Genomic DNA, 23,846 nt, shown 5'->3' with positions numbered 1-23,846 from the left:
AAGAGCATGAGAGCTACGGTGGCCAGCAGCATTGCACTCTTTGCGCACAGTGCGTCCTGGTGGCGGATGCCCAACCCTGCTGCCAGGGTTTCATAACCGAGTCGTTGATTAGAAGAGGACTGTGCATGGCAGAGCGGGTCAGTCCTGTGCCATCTTGGAGCTGCCTGTGCTAGGGCACATCCACACCTTGCACCTGGAGGAGAGGTGGAAGACGTGCTGGCTAACGACAGGGCACACATACGTGTACACATGCATGTGCACACACTACAGCTGGGAGTCTTTTTATTGAGTACCAGGTAGCTGGGGATGCTTGGAGAGGGAGACATTTTCCTCCCACTGGGATCAATTTCCCCTTCCTCACCGCCCTCAACCTCATGTCCAGCTGAGGAGTGGGGTCCTGTGGACAGCCCTCTCCCCTCTGGCCTAGCCATCCCCCAGCATCTTCTCAGCTTCTATCTCTCCCAGCAGGCTGAGGTGGCTGCTGCCGAGCACATGTTCTTGTTGCAGCACTGAGGGCTGCACCATGACCTTGGTCTGGGACCAGGAGCAGGGCGAACCAGGGCTGCCCTGAGCTGCCCGGGGAGTCATGCTCTGCAGAGTCCTGCAGGTAGAAGGGTCTGGTGTCCATCAGGAGCCAGTTTCAGAGGCTGTGGCTCATGGGCAGAGAGGAATCCATGGGCAGATTTGAAGGGGGAAAAGAGCCGTGTGGGAGGTGAGGGAGGAGAGGACTTGCAGATTCAGCATCACCCTTGATGCTTCAACCTCAGGAGGAGAAAAACACCTTGACAGCGTTCCCATCTCTCAGCAGCTCGCCGGGTCTCACACTGCCAGAAAGGGGCTGAGAGAAGGGGAGCCCTGCACAGCACAAGTCCTGCCCTCCTGCCTCCTAAGGCAGCTGCTCAGGTACAGCCACAGGCATCGACAATCATGTCGGGGATGTCGGTCTTGATGATGTTGCTGTCCCGGTCATAGTACAGCAGAGAGAGGGGGCGACGCTGCGTGGGCACGCAGCAGGAGTCCACGGCCGCATCCGCGTTGTTGGCTTTGATGAGGCTGAGGACGGCCGTGTGGAAGGAGGCGGCGAGGCCAGGGATGCCAGCCATATGCAGCGGGCAGAGCCCCGCGCAATAGTTCATGTGGTATCCCTCTGGCTGGATGATCCAGTCCTCCCAGCCAATCTCCTTGAAGTCCACAAAGAATTCCTTGCGGCAGCACATCCGAGAGTCCCCGCTGCAATCAATGCCGCGCCGCTGGACCCGGTGGGGCGTCCTGGCCCGGGCCTGCGCTGCCACAAATGGCCAGTAAGAATCACTGTGGCCAGCCAGGAGGGGAGATCCCCACTCCTCCGCCACCTCCAGCTCCACAGTGAGCCGCTGGCTCCCTCGGCTGAAGAGGCTGCGGACAGCTTGGCCCACGTCCAGTGTGGCCCAGCCAGCCCTCCGCACGTCCAGTCGTGTCTCGCTGGCCACGGTCATGTTCAGCCCCTGTGGGTCCAGCTGCAGGAGTCTGACGGTAACAGGGTGCGATCTGGGGCTGGGGACTGTCCAGAACAGGTAGAGGGTGGCTCGCAGGATGTCGGTGCTCCCAGCCAGCTCCCAGCTGAAGCGGAAATGCAGGCGAATGCTGCGAGAGGTGGAGGACCCTGTGCACAGAATAGGTAACAGAGTCAGGAGCTGAAGGGGTGGGGACAATCCTCCAGCCAAGGGTCACCATGTCGGAGTGAACGGGAGGAACACCCAAACCAGGGAGCAGGGTGCAGTACACACAGGTGTCGAGGGGCCCCCACCTCCCTGCACGGCTGCTGCTCCTCCTTACGCCGCTCTAAAGCAGCAGCATCCGGGCCTGGCGCTGAACACAGCAACCCAGCTTGCTTCCACCTTCCCTGGCCTGACATCCCCCTTGTCAGAGAAGCTGCTGGAGGATTTTGGAGTAGGTTATCTGGCTGTGTAAACCAGCCTTGGATTTAAGGCAGTCATGCTATGTGCACCTCCAAGATTACCTCTGCTTTCCATGGCTGGAACCATCACCTGACATTGCTCCAGCATGTCCCACCCTCACTGCTGCTGAGGGTGCAGAGCCGCCTCTCCTTGTGAAGGAAGGGCTGACAGGGACCACGGGAGCAGCGCAGGGTACAGGATCCTCTTTTCCCACTGATGTTTGTCAGGACCCCTAGCACATTTTGGGGAGCTCCCTCCTCCCAGGATCGCAGCTGATTCTGGAGTCAAATGTGGCAGCCCACCACTTCGGGTAGGAAGTGGAAACACAGCTGAGTGTGGGGAGCAGATGGGCTTTGGAGACCTGAGTCCACACCCTGTGAGCTGATGGGGAATCTAGGCTTAAAATCATGCTTTGAGAAACATGGCCATCTGACTCCTCCACCTCTAGCACAAGCGGGAGGGTTTAACAGAAATGGACAACAAAATTCACAAGATACAGCGGTCCATCCTTGCTCCTGTGCCCACTCCCTTGCCCCAACATGTCCCACATGTAAATGAGAGGGGCCCCAGAGCCTCAGCAGAGCTTCCCCTGCCCATGGCGAGGGGCAGCTGGTTGGGGTAAGCTGGGGACATGGATGCAAAGGTTCTGGATATGGAGCCTCTCATTGCCAGTCCTTCCAATAGCAGCGTGCCCACTGGCCCGGCGCATAGCCTGGCATTGCTTGCAGGAGCACGATGTCCCTGTGCAGAGCTTTTGAAATGCCTGTGCAGAGAAGGAAACCTCTCACCTCCTTCCCCCAGGTAAGACCTTCCTTCCCTCTGTGCCCCCCACCCCAGGGCCCATCCCACCACGCCCACGGGATGCGGGATCTGTACAGACCTGACTCGGCAAAGCTCAAGATCTCGTATTCCTGCACACTCATCCCAGGACGCAGGTGTGGGATGCTGCCGTCGTGGGGCATTCCTGGGGAGACGGCCGTGTCCACACGCTGCGCTCGCATCCCGTGGAGAGCGGTCAGCAGGGCTCCTCTGGACGTGGGCTGAGTGATGTTTGGCCTGTCTGGCAAGTGGAGCTTGGAGAGGATGCTCTGCTTTGCCAGCGCAATGAGGACGTCCCGCTGCGTGGTGGGGGCCAGGGCCGCCAGCCCGCAGGCTGGGCACCACAGTCCCTTGGGAGCCGCCATCCGCAGAAAGCTCAGGAGCAGGAAAGCCACCGCGGCTGTCATCTCCGGTGCCAGAAGGTGACAGCTTTGGGGTCTCAGCAAACAGCGTTCCTCCAGCTGTCCGATAAGCTGAAGTCAAACCGGGACAGCAGCGCTGAGGCCGGAGGAGCAGAGAGCGGCAGCAGGACGGCAGCACCGGGCTCCGCAGGAGCAGAGAGTGAGGAAGGGCTCGTTCTCCTGACGTGGCCACAAATATTGGCTGATCCCGGGCGAGATAAACGCCCCTGTGATCCCGCAGGAGCCTCTCCCGGGCACGGGGCAGCCGCGGCACAGCTCGCCTCGGGTTACGGTGGACCCGGCGGACGGTGCTCCCGCTCGGGGGGCTCAGCCTGGCGCTCCCCGCTCGGCGGAGGCTGCCCGGGGGCTGGGGCTCGGCCCGGGGCAACCTGCTCCGGCCAAGGGAGCCCACCCCGGCCCCGCCCGGCCGGGCCCCTCAGGGGTGGGCACAGAGCGGGGGGGCCTCGCGTACGGCGCGGGCCCCTGAGGCGACGGGGGCTGCCCGGGGCGCGGTGCGGCCCCCCCGCAGCCCGGTGCGGGCCCAGGCGATGGGCACCGCCGGGGCGGCCCCCGGGGCAGCGCCGGCATCGCGCGCGCTGCCCGCGGGGGGCGGGGCCCGGCGAGGCCGACAGCGGCCCCTGGCGGCCCCGCCCCCGAATGGCGGCAGCGCCTCCGCTCCGCACTGCGCCCTCCGACGCGCCAGGTGGCGCTGCCGCGCCCCGCCCGCCCCCTGCGGCGCCGCGTCCGGCACGTTGCTACGACAACGGGCGCACGACGGGCGCGGTATGGTGACGCGGCGCGCACGGAGCAGTGACGCAGCGCGCATGCCCGCCGGGGGAGGGGCTCGTCGCTTCTTTCCCTTTTTTTTTTTTTTCTGTTTCTTTCCCCTTTTCTCCCCGTTCCGACCGTCCCCCCCCCGCCCCGACCTGTCCGCCCGCCCGCCCGCCGTCTCCGCCGCCCCGCCCGGGCGGCCCGCGCTGGCCCAGGCCCGGCCCGGCCCGGGGTGGTGGTGGCGGCGGCGGCGGCGGCCCCGCGGCGCAGGGCCCGGCCCGGCCCGGCCCGGTAAGTGCGCGCCGCCGCGGGCGGGGGGCTGGGCGCGGTGGTGGGGGGGGGTCGGAGCCCGAGCCCGAGCCGGGCGGGCCAGGCCCGGGGCCCGGGGCCGGGCGGGAGCGCGCCGCCTGCGGGGAGCGCTCTCGCGGTGTCCTCCCGCGTCCCCGTTCCTCGCCCCGTCCCCGCGGGGGCCGCGGTCCCAGCCGTGCCGGGGCTCCGGGGCTCCTGCCCCCGCGGGCCAGCGAGTCCGTAGGGCGCGCCCGGGGACGGTGTTCGGCTCGGGGGCGGCCCGGCTCGGGGGAGCGCTCGGCGGCAGCGTCCGGCGGGGTCCCGCCGCCTCGGGGCTGGCGAGGCCGTAGTGTCGGTGCGTGGAAGAGTTGGCGGCCTCGGCAAGTGCGCGGAGCACATGGTCGCTGGGTGCTGCCCCGAGCTGCGCATCTCGGGCTCGCCCGGGTACAAGGGGCATCCCAGTGATCCCAGTGCGCTCTGACAGTGCTCGAGCTGGCTGCGGCTGCCGCCTTCCTCAGCTTTCCGCGTGCGGTACAGCGCTAGGAAGAGGAGCAACAGGTGGGAGAGGAAGCCTCATGTCGTGGATGGCCAGCGCTCATTCCAGTGCCTAGGGACACAATAATGTTTTCTAGTATCGTCACAGACAACGTCTTGGCTCTGAAACGCTTTCCTGGAAACATTTCTGACTTCTGGGACGCAACTGCGTGTAAAAACAGGAGTGAAAATGCTGGAGAGTTAATTGTCTTCTGGCTTGTTTGGAGTGCGTTCAGGAGGGATTTCAGAGGGTCTGTGTAGGCCACTAATGGGATACATGAAAGAGTTGTGTTGTTACTCGGTGTTCTCTGCCCTGGGACACACTTAAATCCTCACCGGGCTTTTTGGGTACCTATAGATGTTTGGGCTCTCTGCCTGAGTGTCAGAGTTGCCTCCGACTCCTGCCAGTGCCATATTCTGGCATTGAGTTTCACAGGTAAGTTGATGTTACTTCAAGTCGTCTTCTGATCTGTTTGAAATGGTTGGAAGGAGGTTGTTCTTCTGAGCTCCTGGTAGTGTGTAAATAGATGCAGCTGATGGATTGTTACCTCTCTTTTCTCACTTATCGTGTGAATCTTTTTTAATTCCTTCCCTTATTTCCTTTAGAATTTGATCTAGATTATCCCTTTCATCAAGGGCAACCTTTTCTGGTTTTTAGTCATTGTCATTTCTGGCCTCTTTCTTTTTGTTTGAGATGGGCAAGAAAGCTGAGCCCAGGCCTAGGCTGCTGCACTGGCCTTTGGTTTTATAAAGGCCTTGATGATGCCATGTTTTTCAGAAACTGCTTATAGGAGGGTGTTTGCCTTTTAAAAGGGCACAACAGTTCTGGGGGAAAGCTGTGGAAAGACTGTGCCAGCTCCTTAAACTGCGGGCAAGGCTCTAGCCAGTTTATAACTGGCTCATTGATGGCTATTTGCAGACCCTGATGGCTTTCTGCTGTCTCTTTTATTATCAATTGTTCCTTAAACGAGCAGCTGTTCCAGCTGTTTGTTAGGCCACTGAGAATCTGAACTTGTTGGTAAAGTCCTTACTTGCTTCTATTCTCTCAAGGGTCTGTACTTGCCTTTGCTACAGCTGTGTCCTTTTGACTTGTTCCAGCTTACTTGGCCTGCACAGGGTGTGGTGTAAGATGCTCTTATTCCGCTCTATCCCAGGAGATGCCCTTTTCTGGCATGGCTTCACCTGTTTGCTGTGCAGCCTCGGGTTGGCCGCTGACTGCAGCGTGAGCGTGCAACGCGTTGGTGAGCCTGGCTGGCCCGTACTGCAGTTAGCTTATCTGTCAAAAGCAACGGAGATACAGCGGTCAGGACATCTGGGCTGGCTGTACAGACCCATTCTAGACGTTGCCTTGAATTTTAATTTGGACATAAGGTTTACATTCTTACTCTTTTCTGGCCTTCAGCAGTGCTACACACAATAGCCCCCTGCACTGTGAAGTATTCCTTGTGAGGCAACTCGCTGATCCTAATAAAAAATTAGTAATAATTAAAAAACCAAAAGTGTGGGAAAGAGTGTCACCAGAATCCGTGCTGTACATTCCTGAACACTTTGACTTGTGGCCTCTTAGAGAGTTTAAAATTCCCCCACATTGGTTTCCAGTTTGGTGTCTCAGCTAGAACATGACATGGATGATCATCCCACCTTCCTCACATTTTTGTCCGAGATGTGTCCGCGATGGTTTCACATAGTGTAATTGTGCCCAGACCCAGGTGTTTCCAGAGGAGTGCATTGATTCCTATTCCTGGGAAAAGATTTAGCAGCTTGCAGATACTACCGAGCGCGCTACTCAGTGCATCTGTCTCAGGTGAATGAATGACCTGTTGCTTGTCGGTATCCTCTTGACATAGAGACTGATCTGCTCAGAAATGCATTAGCTTTTCTTCTGAGCACTTACAGCTGAGCTCAGCTGCTTTAGCTCTGCCTGTTCTTTGTACACTTTTGGGGTGCTTCAGTGTTGACAAAAAATATCCGGAAAACCTCGGTGTGTTTCTGGCCATGTGTGCTGATAAGGCAGTGAGGTGTGCCTGAGTAGCGGGAGCGGTAAGGGAACGAGCCTCACTGCCAGAAATGCTAAGCAAGCTTCTGGCAGAAATGCCAAGCTTCCAACTTTTCAGGATAGGCTTTTCTTTTCTTAGAGCTCAAGGATGCCACTGTATGTGTGAGTACAAAGAAACCTTGAGTGTGTTATGGCTTCTGCTGCTTTTGCATCCTCTGTTCATTCAAAATGATCCATTAGAATCTAAACCACTGTGCTGAAGAGGATTCACATGCAATGTGAGCTGGAAATGTGGAGCTGCTGGTAATCCTGCACGTGTTGCTCAGTAGGTGCAGATTACTGTCTGTCTTCATTTTCAGAGCAAAGTCAAAGCTTAAAAAATGTAAAAAAAAAAAAAAAAAAAAAAAAAAAAGTTGTAAGGAAACCAATGGGTTGGGGAAGAGAAGTGCTGTAAAGAAGACTTGATAAAAGGAGATGACCTGCTCGGGAGCTGGAAATACTGCCAAGCTTTGGTGTCTGTTTATCACCAAACAAAGGATAGGCTGAGGAGGTATGTCCTTACAGCAGGGCAAGAGGAAGGGAGAAGCTCTTTGGTACGATGTGGCTGCTGCTTCAAGACCCGTGGGACAGCAGAGCTGTCCTTACCTGCCAGCTGTGCTGGTGTTGCGAAGAGGAGAGCGTGCTGTAGGCCACAGATATCCCAGATCACTGGTGTGCACGAGGGCTGTTCTGTCTGCACGGGCAGCAGCGGGAGCGTGTTGTGGGGCCTGGTTTGCGTGTCAGAAAGCAGGTGAACACATGCCTGTTTACACATCGAAAAGTTCTAAATCTCTGTCTTAGTGCTCCTTTTCCTGCTGGCAGCATGCAGGGGCGTTCCGCATGTGGCTGGTCTGTTTGGTTTTCTGTCACTGGTATTTGTTGAAAATCTTGTCTTTCTTGCCTTGACCTATTCTCTGTCTCCCTTTGAGAACTGGGACCTGGTTCCCTGTGATTACTTCAAATATTTCTGATTCCTTATGCTCCATTCTTTTTTATTTCTATCCTTTTTGCTACCTATAGCCTATTAAGGCTGACTGACATAGCCTCTGTGCCTTTCTCCTTGAATTCGTGCTGGAAATTCTCGATTAAATCACACCAGATATACATGCTTCCGTCCTGATTAGATGGGAATTCAGTAGTTCACAGGTGATTTGCTGAAATCTTTCCTTTTCAGTGGATATTCTCTTAGGATCTCATTTCTCCATCCACAGCTCTTTGTATTTTCAGTGAGCTGTTAAACATATATTGGTAAAGATTTCCTCCGGTTCATTCCTGTTTCTTTGGAATGCAAGGACAAATGTGTCTGCATAGAAAACTTTGGAAACTTATTCCAGTGCGTGTGTGTATTTACAATTGTAAGCTTTGTTTTGTTGTTTTTAGTGGAACAAACTAGATGATGAGGAAAAACGTTAGACTGATTTTCTTCTTCTCTGTCCACCAAGATGGCAAAGTGTGATGTTTGATGGCAGCTTCACTGGATAGTAAACCATTACTCCAGACTCCAGGGATTGCAGAAGTAAGGATGGATCTCAACAGGTTGCTTGCAATGATGATGCTTTGCTGGAGACAGCCACCTGGCTTTTGAGGAGCTGGATTAAGACTCCCCAATCAACTCCTGCCAGTTGTGAAGGAGAAACATCAGTTGGATATGGTCCTTCTCTTATCTCTCCCCCTGCTCATGAGTGGTGACTGACTGGGGACTGGTGCCCTAGAGGTGAGTAAAAAATGAAGCCAATCAACCCCTTAGTTACCAGGCATTGCAGTTTTTGCTGAGTGGTTCCTAAGGGACAGTTTGAGCTACCTGCATAGTGTGAACAAGACGAAACCTAGAGTGATTCAACGATATTGGACAGTGGTTTGTAGGATTGTTCTCATCTTTGGCTGAGCCTTAGTAGCTTTGTTTGCTTAGACCTCCCTAGGATCAAACGTTATATTCTGTGAGAAGTTGTATTCTGTGGTGTAGCTGTATTTCTCTCCACTGATCCGTTCAGAGATATATAATGCCAGTTAGTCAAGTGCTGCTTTGAGCTGCAGCCATCTAACCTGTGAGCGTCGAGCCTCTAGGCTGATAGTCCATTCAGCAGAGTGGAATCAAAGGAACAAGATTTTTTCTTGTGTATCTTCATTGTTTGTTGCTGTTTTGGGACAGGATCGGCGGTCTCCCAGGGTACTAGTCATTGGGCTGGAAGAAGCAGGTGCTTCTAAATCTAGCTGTCCAGTTTGCCAAAACATACTGCGTCTTACAGCAGACTGTAGCCTCTTACATCCTGTGAGATGCAAGGTTGGAATTTGTTAGATACCTGTGGACTGTCTCTCGCTGAGATGCTGGAGGAAGCCGGTCTATGTGTGTACCGCTCATGCGGTGGTGCTTCTTGGGTCCCAGAGACAGTCTGATTTACCCAGGCACCACGCTCCCGTGAAACTGGCTTTGTTTTTCTGTTTCCAGCGTTACCCAGGGCCTGCCTCAGCAGCCTGCTGTGTGCTGTGCACAACTATGTGCTGTGCTGACAGCTGAAGTTAAGCCCTTATTGGGGCAAATACAGTATTTCTTTTGCTATCCAAACTGTTACTCCACGTTCCCTACAGACTCGCTGCTAGCTGAATGTTTTAAAATTGCTTATGCTGGGCTTAAGTTTTTGAGCTTTCCTTGTGGCTAAGAGCAACGCCAGGGTGTTTTGGCTGCGCTACTCTGCATCGCGTCGAACTAGAAACGTGATGTAGCTGGTGTGGGTAGCATGGTGCTGTGTGTGTTTCTTTTGGCTCGTGTGACAAGTACGAGCCAAACCCAGCAAACAAGGTTTAGAGTGGTATGCTACGTATGTCCAAAGCTGCAGGGACTTGACTAATACCAGGTGTTATGTTATCCCTTGAGTTAAACCATTGCAACTTTGCACGTCTTGCTCTAGTCAAGAGCGAGCTAAGGCCTGGGAGTAGGTTTGCGCTTTCCCAAGTAGGATGGATGCGTAAGGACGCAAGTTGCAGAGAACTTGCCAGACTACGTGCAGCCATTCTCTCTGTGGCTGGGGAACTGTTGCACAAGGACTTGGGATTCTGCTATTGCCTGGAGTAGTTAGTGCTGGGAGAAGGGGTGGTAGCGTTGCTCAGTTTCACAGAAATTGAAGAAAAGTGTGTTTTTCTTGCCTGTCCCTGTTGTAGTCGGCGCAGGTTATCTGTAGCAGGTTTTAAAAGGGGTTGAAGGGAACAGAGGAGCCCGATCAACTGAACTGAAGGGGAAGGAAACTGTGATACTGATGGGAAGGAATTGGCTGTGGGAGAAGCAGACCCTGGTGTTCAGTGCTGGCCTGCGGCTCAGAGCCGTGGAGGATGTCCGTATCGAATCCCTTCTTCCAGCTGCTCTGCAGTGCTTCTTGTTCTGCCCGTGATATCCTATCCTCTCCTCAGAGCACAGATGCATCAAGTTCCCCTTATAGTAGTGATGCCATTTGTGTTGCTAAATTTAAGATTGTGTCAGTGCTGCTATTCTAAACCTCTATTTTCAGGGGTCACCTCCACTACTTTACCCTCCAATTATTTGTAAATGTGGTGTGTGAACCAAAGCTTTCTCTGATTACAGTGGAGTCTGAATTTCCCCCACTGTCTTCTAGAATTCTGATCTACGTATTTTAACTTTTCTTATCTTCCTTCGTATGGTAGATGCTGACGGATGCAGAAAAGAATTAGCGTATTGGAGTAACGCTAACTACAAATAATTTTGTCGTTGCATAATTCCTGCTGAGAATCAGGTGGAGGAACAGAGAGCGCTTTCATGCCAAAATGGGCTGAGTTGTATGTAAAGTGTGAAGAATGCATGTTTGTGAGCGTATATATGCACATATGCAGCATACTTCATCTCATTATATTGTTTAATAGTAAACTTCAACTAGATCAGTACTCACTTCAGGAACTTGATTATTTTTTGAAATTTTTTTTGAGGACGAGGTGGCTGCCAAAGAGCCTATACATCAGGATATGCATCAAAACTTTGAGAACAGGTTTTGGAGCTGCCTTTTCCTCTGCCTCAATCACTCCTCAAGTACAGCAGGTTTTGGTGTCACCCAGCAAGCTGCTATTTTCCAAGTAATTCGAAGCAGAAGGTCCAGTGTAATGGTACAACGAGAGGCAGGAAATGCAGCTTGGCACCTGAGTGCTGAAGACTTTTCAAAGGGCTATTATTTGGCTAAAGATAAACTCTTAATAAATGATCTTGCCAATATTCTCTGCCTCTGGCACTTCCTCTGTATGCCTGTGCTGTGTTACGTTTCTTGCCTTAAATTCTTCAAACATACTTTTGTGGCCTGATCTGAAGGCCCCAGCAGAGATTGAAACCCACATCAAAATGACTTGGTGCCTGTTGAAATGATGATGAACCGCTTGCCATGACTGCAGGATCAGAAAACTTATAACTTGTTCTTCAGCCTCTATGAAGCGAATAAAAGGCAGGAGACATTTGTGTCCCTTTGCTTGTTGACATAGGCTTGGCAGGGAATTATAATGCCATCTAAGGATCTTAGTTCCTTAGGAACAGCAGTTGCCCTAGAGTCAATGATGTGTAAGTAACACTTCTGTACTGTTAAGGAGCTTGTAGCATGGCATGGAAGTGACTGGGCTTGAAAAATGCCCAGGGTCCTGGCTTTCCAGCACCACCTCTGCCTGAAGGAACTGTTATCAAGGCGGCTTCTTCCTGGTGCCAGATACGACTGGAAGGCTGACTTCCCTTCTCTAGTGGTTTCTTGTACATGACCATTGCTGTTTTTTGAAGTGTACGTTTCTGGAAGTTAATGCTAGCAAAATAGTTACGGCTCTATTTAGAATGATTAGCTTATTTTGTTGTTGTATGTTTTATGTTTGTGGTTTATTGCAGAGGTGCCGAAAGCCCTGGGTATCCAGGTGCTTCGTGTTTGGATGCTGTTTGTTTTGATGGGCTTCACAGATGGATGCAACATCTTAGCACCTCCAGCTGGTGATAGCATGGTCGCCTCTCTCCTGCTAGAGAACATTTGCTCTAGGGAGAAGGCATGGTGGTGGAAAGAAGTTTAAAGTTGATATAATTTGTGGGGTACCTTCCTCTTTGCAGTGGAATACAAAGAGTTGATGACCAGATAGACTCTGTTTCCAGCAAGCAGCGGGGTTTATGTCAATCATGTCTAAAATTCTAGCTGATCCTTCCTAGCGCTTTAGATAAGGTGAAAAAGGGTGTTTGCAATGTCTTTTTTTTTTTTTTCTTATGCCTAAAGGCTTGTTCTCTGGCTTGTCTTGTGGACTTGTGGAATGATTTGGCTGTGAATTAGAGGTAATTAGTGCCACCTATTAACTTCCTCTAGCAAGTTTTTCTTTGTATCTCTGTCCATTAAGATAGCCCAGCTCTGAAGAGGAAGCATGATGACTATAGAAAACCTGCTGAGAGACTTACTGTCACCCCTATATTCAGCAGTCATCAGGCACTCAGAGTACATCTGACTTGCTTAGTGCATGAAAGTGCTGGCAAAGAGACACTGCTGCTCGCCCAGTGTTGGAGCGGTGCTAGTTACAACAGTCCCAGACACGGCTGCTTTCCCCACCTGATGTGGCACCATTGCAGAGACCTGGCCAAGTTCCTGAGGGTCTTGTAATTTGGTTGGTTAATGCCTAGATCCGTCTATGGTCTAGTATATGTCCTGTTTGTTTTTTCCTTCTGAGTAGCTGCTTTAGGACTGTGCATGGAGGCATTTAGAAGTGGGGTTTGCAGCACTAATGTATTAATGCTTTCTGCACTGCTGGGAGTAGGTGCTCGTAAGCTGTGGTTTACAGGTGGATGATCTGAAGAACAGGGAGAAGAAATTATTTGGCTGAGATGGCATCAAAAAGCAGAGCTGAGCTGGAGTAGGACCCCAGGAGTCCTGCACTGTCCCAGCTCACAGGCTGGTGCCCTGCTGTCAACAGGCGGAAGGGTTTAGGAGTCAAATGTGCTGCTGAAGTCCTGATGCCACAGGACAGTTTTTTTCATTTGGTAAGTTAGTTTTGATAGGTGCTGTAGTGCTTCTGAGGAGAAGGCTGAGGATGCCTGAACTGGAGTTGTCCTGCAGGCCAGCACAGAAAGTGTCTGAGAAGCGCGTTGAAGCGATGTGGGAGCAAACCGTACGCTCTGTCGGAAAGCCCTGTGCTGCTTGTGCCGACTGGGCAGGAGGGGAACTGCAGGAATTGTATACCTTAAGGTTTTTACTGGAAGTATGATTAATCCGTTCACACAATGGAGTGATTTAATAAAACCATTAATAGATTTCTCTCTCTCGTTGGTTTTGTGTGTGGTTTTTTTTTTTTTTTAAGAGCGGGAGGTGACATTTGAAAGGATAGTGGGATGTAGTTGAGGACCAGCGTTAGTTTCCCTCCCCCTTCAAATACATCACACTCTCCTCTATCTTTTTTTGAACCTTCTCTTGGTTTCTGAGTCCTGGTAAACCTGCCTGGAAGAGAAAATGCCCTCCTTCCCGGACGGAAGCAAAAGGTGAGGTGCGCTTCTGCTGAGATTTTGTGTCTGAGTGTGGGCAGCAGCAGAAGGAAGGGCTGATGGTTCCCTGCCTGTGGGTGCTGGGATTCCCCGGCACGTGTGTGTCAGCGGGGCGCATGCGGGTTTATGGTTTTGTGTAAAGCCCAGTTTCGTTATGTATGGGGAGCACAAGCTGTCTTGGTGTGCTGCAGGCTGAGTCACTGCTGCCTCCCAGTGAATTTTGGGGAGGATCATTGAGTGTGGGCAGATGCAGCCTACTCTTTATAGCAGTTTGCTTGTATTTTTTTAATGAAGTTTTAAAATTTTTATATTGCTTTGACATCATTTTCTTTGAGAAACTAATTTCTCTTGAGCTGAGTTTAGATATGAGAGCCACTCTGTTACGGAAGGTGCTTGCTGTATCTCAAACTAACCTCTTTCGGGAGGCTTTAGGCGTGCCATCTATTAGGAAATGGGATCCTGTCCTGCCTGCTTCCCCATGTCCAAAAGAAGATGAGCAGGTGCTTTGAGCCTGACCATTCTGCTGCGATTCAGCCTTGGGAGGGAAAGGGGAGAGCATGAACAGAAAAGAGAATGAAGATCCAGAACACAGGGAGAATGCGAGAGGTGCTTGTGCTCTGCTCCCTGTGCTCCGGCCACAAAGCTGCTTTCTCCCTTTGAACTTCCACCAGCCCAAAGCAGAGGGGCTGCCCTGCCCCGTGTCCCCCCCCGAGCCGTTGCAAGCCAAGGCTGGAGCTGAGAGCGTTTGGCCTCGTTTGAACAGGGACACGGGCTCTACAGAAGCGGGCTGCCCCGCTGGCGGGGCGCCCATGAAACCCTCCGTGCTGGGTGCTGTTCAGACGTGGTCTCGCCAGCGCTCAGCTCCCCCAAACGGGCCGAAATCTCAGCTTTCACACGTGTGGTGTGCCTGTGGGATTTTGGCAGCCGAAGCAGTGTGGGTTTGGGGTGCCGTTCTGCCCTCCTGCCTGACGCTGTGTTCGTGTTGGTACAAAAGTGCTTCATCTGGTGCAGCTGCTGCCGCTGGGAACGAGCTGCTCGGCCGCCGGAACCGCTGGTGTGTAGCTGCTCCGTGCCGAGGGCTGCACCACCATAATCATGTGAATAAATGAACCCTTCAGCGAGCAGCAGAACTGGTGAGCCTGGCTTCTTACCGGTGGATGTCTGGTGGATGTGTTCTGTGCTGGGCATGGATCTCACTGTTCTGTCTTGCCACTAATGGGAGTGTTAATAGGTTCTCTTTCATCCGGTCACTTCTCGGGAGGGTTTTTTTGAGGTTTTAACTGTTCTGTCAGAGTACCCTAACAGTGGCTGCAGCGTAGAAATATTAGTTGAACAAGTAAGAGATGCACACAAATTAGGTCAGTGCAATTGTATAAGCATTGATCATTTTTTTAATTTTTTTATTATTATTATTTTATTCTCACCCCCAAAAAAATATCCTGATAACAGCATGTCCCTAGACAATCAAGTCAACCTTGGCCAAGAAATCTTCGATATGGGCATAGCATGTGCCTGGAGTTAAAAACTTCCCAGAACTGAAACCTATAGCACTGCCATGCCCTCTGCCTTGGTAAGCCACAGTCTGTTTCTTAAGCTTTGCTCTCTAAGATAATTTTAGGTTTGTATCCAATGCACTAGTAAGATGCAGAGTGATTTTTGGAGAGGAAGCATCTTTGTAACAACTTGTTCAAGAATAGTGTGGTTAACTATTGCAGAGAGAAACCCTTGAGCAAAATTGGTGGCTAAAAGTAATCCAGGAAAATTCTCCTTTGGGGGTGCAGAGGGGGGTTGGGAAGAGAAGTTCCTTTTTTTTTATTCCCTCATTTTTTTTTTTTTATATATTTGGGGGGGAAAACCACAAAATATTTATGGAAGGCTGATTCTGTGTACAAATTTACTAGGCTTTGCATTAACTGTCCATGATAGTATTTTATTTTTCCTTATTAAAAATTTACTCTGTATTTTTTTATTAGCAGCAGTTTCCTGTCCTATGAGTACTTGGGAAACTGATAGCGTTCTTCACGAGGAAGCAGGGAGAGATTGGTGTCTTTCTGGTGTTATTTTTCGAAACTGCGAGGAGGGGAAAAAAGCAGCCATATGTCAAACGTATTTTTCACAGGTTCTGCAAAACCTGGAAAGATGATATTTTTCTTTAGAGCAGCTCAATGGCAAATTGGGATAAAGGGTCTGTATCTGTGACCAAGGCTTCTCCATAATTAATAGTAAATGTGAAATGTGTTAGGCCCTACAACTGGAAGGAGGAAGTCTTGGATCTGATAGTGACCTTTCCAACATTACTCGCTTCACTTCTGCTGTGTCCTAATTCCCACCATGAAAATACAGGTGATACCTGTATTGCAGATTTGTTCAGGCGTTTGAGTATTTTGGGTTAGCATGAAGTTTATTTTTTTTAACATGCAGTTATTGATGCAGCAAGTACAGTTATGGAATCCAGGAATTAAAGACAATGGAATCCAGAGAGAACAGTTTTCTGAGCTCTTTATGGTTGTTATCTAACGCAGGGGTGGTGGTGAGGTTTGTATAGTGTATTTATATATTTTTTTGTATATTACATATATTTTGTGGGATATAAATGTTGGGGCAGTTGATCGGCAGCTGATGTTACGAATGATGAGTGGCAGTGGCTGGATTGAAGGTAGCTGGATTTGGAAGAGAACGGCAGAACAGAGGAAAAGGCTCAAACTTTCCGATTAGAAACAGTTGGCGCTCGTTTCTTCTTCACCCCCCGACAGAAAACAGATTGTACCAAGTAAGTTCTCAGAGCTCAGCCTCCGTTATCTGAGCTTTTGTGTGCTGCCCACCTGAGCAGGACATGCAGGTACGTGACCCCGGGCATCGGGTGTGCCCACCTGAGCAGGACATGCAGGTCAGGGGCTGTACGTGACCCCGGCATTGGGCAGCTGTGCCCGCACTGCTGCAGAGCGGCAGCGCTCGCCGCACGGCGGGCAGGACGCGCTCGCTGCACCTACTGCCACCCATGTACTTCCTGGAAGCTCTTCCTTGCAGAGAGCGTTTCTCTGTTTTCGGGTGTGTGCCGTGCCCAGGGCTCTGGTCCTGGAGCGGGTGGCCCTGGTGCTGCTGCCATGTTAGTGATGGTGGTCGGTTTGGATTCCCAATTTGCAGCGTGAGCAGATAAGCATCTGCAGGGCTGGCTGTGTAGAGCTACGCTGCTGCAGCACCCAGGAGCTGCCCGGTTCATGGGCACACACACTTTAGCTCATGCCACCTCTCTCTGCTTCTCTCTCCTCCCCTCCGTTCCTCTGGCATCGGCGCATGTTCTATTTTTAAACTGTGCTGTGCTCTGTATTGCGGCATTTCTCTTCCTGAATTATTTATGTGTTTGGAGCTGAATGGAGTGTGCTACATTTTTTTCACTGCTTCTTACTGCCCACGTGTCTGTCTTGAGCCATTGACAGATTTGGTTCATGTCAAATCACGGTGGCCTCAGCTTGGAGAGGGGCTGGCGGGGGGCGATGGGTCTTGGTCGCAGCCGGTGCCAGTGAGGATCGTTCAGATCTGTGCGTGTTTAATGCTCTCCTTGCTGGGGCAGACAGGGAGGGGGTGGTTGCCATGATAACACATCCTCAGCTGAGCCACATTTGAATGGAAGGTCTCTTTTAAAATCTTTTTCACTGCCTGGAGACTGGCTTCAGCTTAGGAAGAAGACACCTCTGTGCACGTGTGTGTGCACGCACGTGCAGAGGAGAAGACGGCATCAAGAGACCGTGGGTACAGCTGAGGTTGACTCAAAGCTCCTTCTTGGGGAGTGTTTAAGTTTTACTTAGTAGCAAATGGTAATTTCTTTTAAATTTGAAAGTGTTCTCTGTTCTTCCCGCTACATCAAGTGCAGGCACCCGTATCCATCAGAGATGGCGGCACAGCCTTTAAAGGAGCAGGTGGGCAGGAGATTTCATCTCTGAAGATTTTTTTCAGCTACTCACTCAACTTAATTTGCCCCTTCCCCTTTCTTCCTTGGGTGTGTCTCAGCATTTGTATTTTCTCCTGCCATCCCTTTCTTTTTCCCCTCTTCTTCTGGCTCCCCTGTATCCTTTTGACTTTTTTTGACCCTCCGAGCTGATGGATTTAGCTACTCTGCATCCCTGCTGCTTCTGGACTTCCTTCCTAATGGAGCTGGGGAGGCTGCTGTCCTTTCAGTCCAACGGGAGGAGGGAAGGGTCTGGCTGGAGGAAAGAGCTGCCCTGTGGCTTTCCTGCTGGGGACGTGTTGGGGAGAGCAGAGCAGCAGCTCTGCCTGCCTCTCCTTGTGCAGTCTGTCCAGAAGCATCTGCACCTGGAAAACTCACTCAGTGCCGTGTTCGGCTCCCACATTGGGAATGTCTTGCTGGCATGGAGTAAGGGCGCACTTTTCGTGTATTCTGACTCATTAGTGACAAGAGGTTTACTATCCCTGTTATGGACATAGGAAAGGTCTTTGACTTGCCGTGCCTGGTGGCTGTTGTAGTGTCTGCCCAAGAGTGTTCCCTGTCTGAGCTGATCCCTTAGCTCCGTGTATGCCTGGCAGCAGGCTGGAGTTGAGTCACATCAGGCAGCCGGCTCTCCAAACCGCTCCTGCAGTCTGCATGCTCACAGTGTCCTTGGAAGCGTATGCTGTCTGCAGAGCGTATTTCTACCTGTGCAGTTTAGTAATTAATGATGGCTTGCAGCCTGCTGCTGGATGCAGTGGGCAAGGTCAGTTCCAACCCGAAGAACAGTCTGTGATACAGTTCTTCAGCTGCTTGAGGATTGCCTCTCTCCCTCATCCTGTGGTGCCGTGGAGGCTGAGGCTGGCAGAAGTGAGAGCGCTGGTGTTTGACTTGCCTCCAATGAGGAGTCTGTCCCGGGCTCTTTTGTTTGAGGTTTTTTCCCCTTTTCTAAGAGGAGAGGGAGTTTTCTGGTCTGGGTGGGTAAATGAATGCATTTAAGCCCATTGGTGCTGCTGTTCTCCCTTTCCAGCCGCTGTAGGTGTCCGATGGGGCTGCCTGGTACGTGTCTGTGACACGGGGGAGCCCGGTCCTGGGCTGATGGGGAGCACTTGTACCGGCACCATCCTACCAGTTTTGTGTCACAAGTCTTGACTTTTTTTTTCCCCTTCTGATGCGATCATATCCACTACTAATTGCCATGTCTTCTCTCAACAGAAGCCGGACAGGGCAAATTAGAGCCCAGGCTCATTTAGATACATGTCTGCCAGGGAGGGAGGGAGGGAAGGCACATGTGTTGTTGCCGTTTTCTTTGTTTCTTTGCGATATTACTTTGTGAGGTGCAGGCAGGGCATAGACAGCTTCCTTGCAAGCTGGGAGCACAGGCAATACCTAGAGCTGCTGCATCTTTTCTGTGCCCGCTTTCGCTGACCTGGTTTCACTGTGTGCGTGCTCATGCACATGTGTGCACACGCGCGTGCGTGCACACACACGCACAGTGCCTAGGCAGGTGGTTCTCAGGTGTGACAGGCAGGAGCCCTCTCTGTTGTCCAAGCTGCTGGTGGGGCTGACTTACTCTTCCTTCTCCCCTTCCTCCTTCCACCCAAGATTTCTTGTCTCCCCATCTAGGGAGAAGGATGCGGCTTAGGAGCTCCTCTCACACACACGTGCTGAAAACGAAGTGCTGCCGACTCATAGTGAAATGGGCAGCAGTTTTTGGAAGAGCTGGACAAGCCCACAGGAGGCTGCATCTGCGTGGTCTGCGGCAGGTGCTCATGTGTTAGGGCTGGAAGGCTTTCTTACTCCGAAATCTGTCCTTGCTGAGCCGTCTGCCGGGTGTCTAAGTGCTAGAGATCAGGTTTGCAGGCTCAGGTTATGGAATCTCTTTTTCTTTCTGCTTTAGTGTTGATACTAAAAACTGACAGTGAGGGTTCAAGAGGGTCCTAAGCTGATTGTATGCTCTGCCAGCTGGTCATCTTTGCAACTGGAAGACCCAATAAAAGGGAAGAACAGCATCCAGAGTTCTCTCCTTTTATAGTGCTAATCTTGCCACTGCAGGGCTTCAGAGTAGAGGATGCCAGCAGATCCTTAGTGATCCTGAGTCAAAATGCAGCAGACTACAGATGCTCCTTAGCAGAATAAAGCTCTGTTAATGTCACTAGGTTTTGTGGAGATTTTAAGGCTCTGTGTTTGTGGAGCACAGATCCTTGGCCTGGGCAAGGCATGCTGGAGCACTGCTCCTGGAACTGATCTCCTCTGTCCCTTTCTGTGGCTTCTTCATTTGCAGACTTGCTGCCAGAGCTTCTTCAGGGCTCAGAACTCCAGATTTGAAACTCCGGGGGCCTGCCTGGGTGCTGGGTAACAGGAATAAACAGAGCCAAAATAGATGAAAAAGGGGGGAAACCCTGACGCTCAGTTGTTAACCTAATCTCTCTCTGAATGTTGCAGCTTTTCTGGTTCAGCTGCCACAGGGAGTCACTCCGAGCACACGCTTTATGCCAGCGGGACGGAACGTCCAGACTGACTTACTGCTGAGCAATATGTGGAGCTGTTGCAATTGCAGTCACTTGCAGGGTGCGCGGGGCAGCAGGCTGAGAAGCTGTCCCAGCAGAGCCCGTGAGCTCAGCTGAAAGCCCTCATCCTACACACTTGCACTGCTCAGACAGTGGTGGCGGTTTCTCCCCAAGAGCTTGGGAGATCATGGTTCAGTTTCCTCGGACAAGCACCTTCGTTTTAAAAGTTATTTGCAGAATTGAGAGCAAAGAACTTAAGTGGACAGAAATAGGAGGCATAAAGGAACTTGAATCCTTTGGATCTGTCTTCCTTGTACGTTCTGATGGGGAAATGTCGTGCAGTATCTATGAAGCCTTTGCATTCAGGCAGTGTGAGGGTCGATGAATTGTGGCCCTCCACTTGCAAACACTGGCACAGCATTGCAAGTTACTCTCGTCTTATTACCCCCGTCTTGCCTCTCCGTCATTCCTTTCTCTCCGATTCTCTAGCCGTGGGACTCCCTCTTCGAGTGTCAGTATTGCTGCGGGCAGAAGCAAGAAGCTGTTTACTGCAGCCAGGATCACAGCAGCTTCAGCAGGAAGAGGAGGACAGCTGGCCAGGAATATTCACCTGCTTTCTGCATGGGCCTGACAGGCTGGATTCAGAAGGCTTTGAAGCGGGTTAAGACAGAAGGTCATGTACATTTAAACTTAAGTCCTGTGCAGAGCAGGGCTGCTTTACAAACTTGAACCCCAGTTTATCATGGAGGTGAAATGTGTCGAGTTTCTGTTGTCTGTCTCCTTGCTTTTTAAAAGCTTTATTGGTCTATTTCTTTGGCTGTAGGAGCGGATAGCTTAGAAGAAACTGCATTAACTTAGCAAAAGTGGTAAAGACAAGTCCTGAAGAGGCTTTGCCAGCACAGCACTCCGCTATTTGCAATGGATGCTGTCAGTTAAAGCTGTGCACCTCAACCTTTTTGCAACTGTCTTGCTTCAGCCTCTTCATCTCCTTGAGCCCAAGGCTGATCCTGCCTTCTCATCTTCATCTCCTTTCTCTTCAAAGCTTTTGTCTTTAGATAGCTGCCCTGGGAGCCCTGCTGCCCCTTGCTCTGCTGCCAGAGCTCAGCCTGAGCAAGGAACCTCCTCAAGACCAGCTGCTGATTGAGCTGATCATGTCTGAAGGCAGCACTGGCACTGCAAGAGTGCACTGTCTTTGGCTCTGGCTGCACCTTGCCTAGGGTGGGCTCCTGCCTCCTACCAGGAACCATTGGCACAGAAGAGGAATGGCACGTACCTGCTGTTGACCAGTGTTTAGAGCTGTAGTCGGAAGATCTCCGTAATCCAACAGGAAGCAACTTTTGAGCCTGGCGAGGGACAGGGTGTGCTCGTGATCCATCACAGTCTGCCTGTGCACGATGCTCAGCAAGGCTGCCTGGTGCGCTTGAGAGCGAGCTGGAGCATGTGGAGGGGAGACTTGGTCGCAGCCTGTGTGCCTGTAGAGTCACCAGGTCTGGGATGGTAAACTGCTGTCTGGGGAAAAATTTAGGTCAGTGAGCGGTTTGAAGCCTCTCTACGGCCCTTTGCGTTTCCTGTGTCCTGTCTCTGTCAGTATTTAATCACTAATAAATGAGCAAGAAAAAAATGACTGAATTTAAATGAAACCATTAACAAACTGACCCCCTTGGAAACATTATGGCAACAACGATAGGAGTGAGACAAGGCTGCCTGTGACCTACCTCCATACGTGCAGGATGTTCTGCATAAATGTAGTCTGTGCACACGAATTCTTCTGGAAGATGCTGTTTGCTGTGGTATCTCTTCTTTGCTCCTGCACTTAGATTCGTGTTGCTCCAGTGCCTGGCAGGGGAAGGATGCTGTGTCTTTAAAGCCTTCTCAGGGCTGTGCGGAGGCAGTTCCATTGAAGTCTTTGAATGAGAGCAGGAGGGGGTGTGCGTGTGGCTGTTGGCAGAGCTCTCGGTGACATCCCTCTGAACAGCTGGGCTCTGCTTTGCTTCCGAGCTGCTTGTCGGAGCAATTAGCTTGCGGTGGCAGCAGCAAAGATCGCTGGCGGTTTGTTCAGGGCTGAGAGCTGGCGGGGGCTTCTAAGAAGCAATATTATCTTGGCAAAATTCCTCCTGAACTGGTTGTGGCAATGAAGTCTCCATTGAAACTGGGAAACAGATGACCTGCTGAGAGTGCAAAACCACCATGGTGAGTTTGTTTTTAGAATAAGGCTTCAAATATTTTGGGCTTGAGAAAGATTGACTAGAGACTTTTCTTTTCCTCTCCCTGTACCCCAGCATGCAAAATGCAGTATAGGTGTAAATGCAAGTGAGTGTTTGAGATGGGGACCTGGCATCATTTATCTCTGGTAAGTAAGTGACGGGATTTCTGCTGCTTGATAGGGTTAATTTAAAATGGTGCTGTACTAAAATGAGTGTGTGGCTCTGTGATCCCATTCAAGACTCGGGAGTGGGAGATGAGCTTTTTCCTTCCTCTTCTTCTGGTGCCAGGGACGTGCCTGCAGGAGACAGGGGAATCCCCCATAAGCATACTGCACTCTGCCATGTCATTAAGGAGTTTCCTGTGACGGTCTCATGGGTCTCCTTGTGTCTGAGCTTGGTGTTTATGCAGGTTGCTCTTGGGTAGTTTCTGTTCATTTTGCAAGGACGAAATACTCCCTGCTCTTTTACTGAGCTATACTTTAAAGGATTTACTTGTTTGAAGCTGGCTAGTCGATGAGAAATGTTGACTAGCTAATTGGCTATGTGCCATATGACTTTTCAGGTTAGCTTAGGCACTTTGATGTTCTGTAGGACTATATTTGTGTTCACATAATTATTAATCCCATCATTTCTTATTTTTTTTTAAACCTATCACTGAATTTGGTTTCAGTGGAGTCAGGAGTTCAACTTGCCTTTATCTCCTCCTCACACATTGTTCATCATCCAGTCTTGCCTTCAGAACAAGGTACTGGGAAAGATGCTCCCTTCATTTGAGATTTAGTGCTAGGAGCTGGTTTTCTTGGACTTGAGGTATTAGCCAGTTACTGTACTGCAGGATCTGTGTTCAGGTGTGTTGAACCTGTTTCCTTTCCCTTTGTGTCTTTAAAATGCTTATTTAAACTGGAAGCATCACCTGTGGCTTGAGGATATGCAAACAGCAGCAACAGCTGCTGCAGTGAGTGATGAGCACTTCAGCAGGTGAAGGCTGAGCTCATCTTGCTGGAGGCTGTGGGAAGTGGGAAGGGGAATGTCTCACCCGCTCTTCAGACTCTTCCTTCACTGTCAAGTCCAACTTTTGCAGCCAGCAGCCAAAAGATGAAGTTGATTTTTTTTTTTTTAACATCACTCCCTGCTTTGTTCAATGATCAAATCAATTTCTGGATCCCACCTGGAAAACAGCCACAATGTCTTGTATTTGCGGTGTACCCCTTGGCTACTTCATGTGTCAGGTGGCTCAGTATCCTCTGCCAGCACGGTGAGAAGCAGGAGCATCAGCCTTGGAAACAGAAAGGGGAATGTGGACCGCAGCCCTAGTGTTTGTCTGCCTTCCTCCCAGGGAGATTTGCCAGGAGCTGGAATGCTTTGGGTCTGATGAGTAAAGTTTGAGGATCTGCTTTGTTATCCCAGGTCGGCTCAGGAATGGTAGGCTGGGCTGGGGAACACCGTGCTCCCTCAGCCAGCTTTTTAGTGTTTGTGCTTCTGACTGACGCAGGCATGGCACAAGAGAAGGGTGCCGGCACGAGGGAAAGAGCTGTTTCTGATGGGCGTTTTTCCTGAGCCTGGTTGCCACCTCCGTATCTGCAGGTGTCTCCTACCTGATATGGTGTTTCATTATGGATGGGTTCAGGTGTAAGGAATTCTGCCTGGGGTTCCCTGAAAGAACTGGGACATACGTCAGTGGGAACTGTGCCAGGGTTTTGCTCTGAGCTGTGAAGGGTTAACAGGAGTTCCTGTTCAATGCTGTCCTATTGCATCTTGACACTGTAGAAAGTAGGTGGATAATTCCTCACTAGCTTTTCAGGAAACCCCCGTGGTGGACAGCCCTCATTAATTGTTGCTGGGAAACGGCTTTGACGTCACAGAAGCAGTTCCCTGGTCCGGGGATGAATACAGGAATAGCTCGTGACGGGGAAGGAAAAG

The 23,846-nt window shown here is 51.2% G+C and overlaps 2 protein-coding genes across 2 annotated transcripts in view; one reads left to right on the top strand and one right to left on the bottom strand.

The window, feature by feature from the left end:
- Positions 1-899: 899 nt before the first annotated feature.
- On the bottom strand, positions 900-3,163 carry LOC104375745 (inhibin subunit beta C). Its single transcript, XM_086628619.1, has 2 exons — positions 2,818-3,163; positions 900-1,642 (listed from the first exon to the last, which is right to left on the bottom strand). The coding sequence occupies exons 1-2, from the start codon at positions 3,161-3,163 to the stop codon at positions 900-902; spliced, it is 1,089 nt and encodes a 362-aa protein (XP_086484745.1).
- Positions 3,164-4,211: 1,048 nt separating this feature from the next.
- R3HDM2 (R3H domain containing 2) overlaps positions 4,212-23,846 on the top strand; it is a 53,359-nt gene continuing 33,724 nt past the window's right edge. The window contains 1 exon segment of the mRNA XM_086628618.1: positions 4,212-4,219. The gene's annotated coding sequence lies outside the window, so the exon portion shown is untranslated.

Source organism: Tauraco erythrolophus, chromosome 31 (assembly GCF_009769465.1).
Source record: "Tauraco erythrolophus isolate bTauEry1 chromosome 31, bTauEry1.pri, whole genome shotgun sequence".
Taxonomy (NCBI): Eukaryota; Metazoa; Chordata; class Aves; order Musophagiformes; family Musophagidae; genus Tauraco; species Tauraco erythrolophus.
Note: the sequence above shows the minus strand (reverse complement) of the source record. Positions and strands in the feature narration are given on the sequence as shown.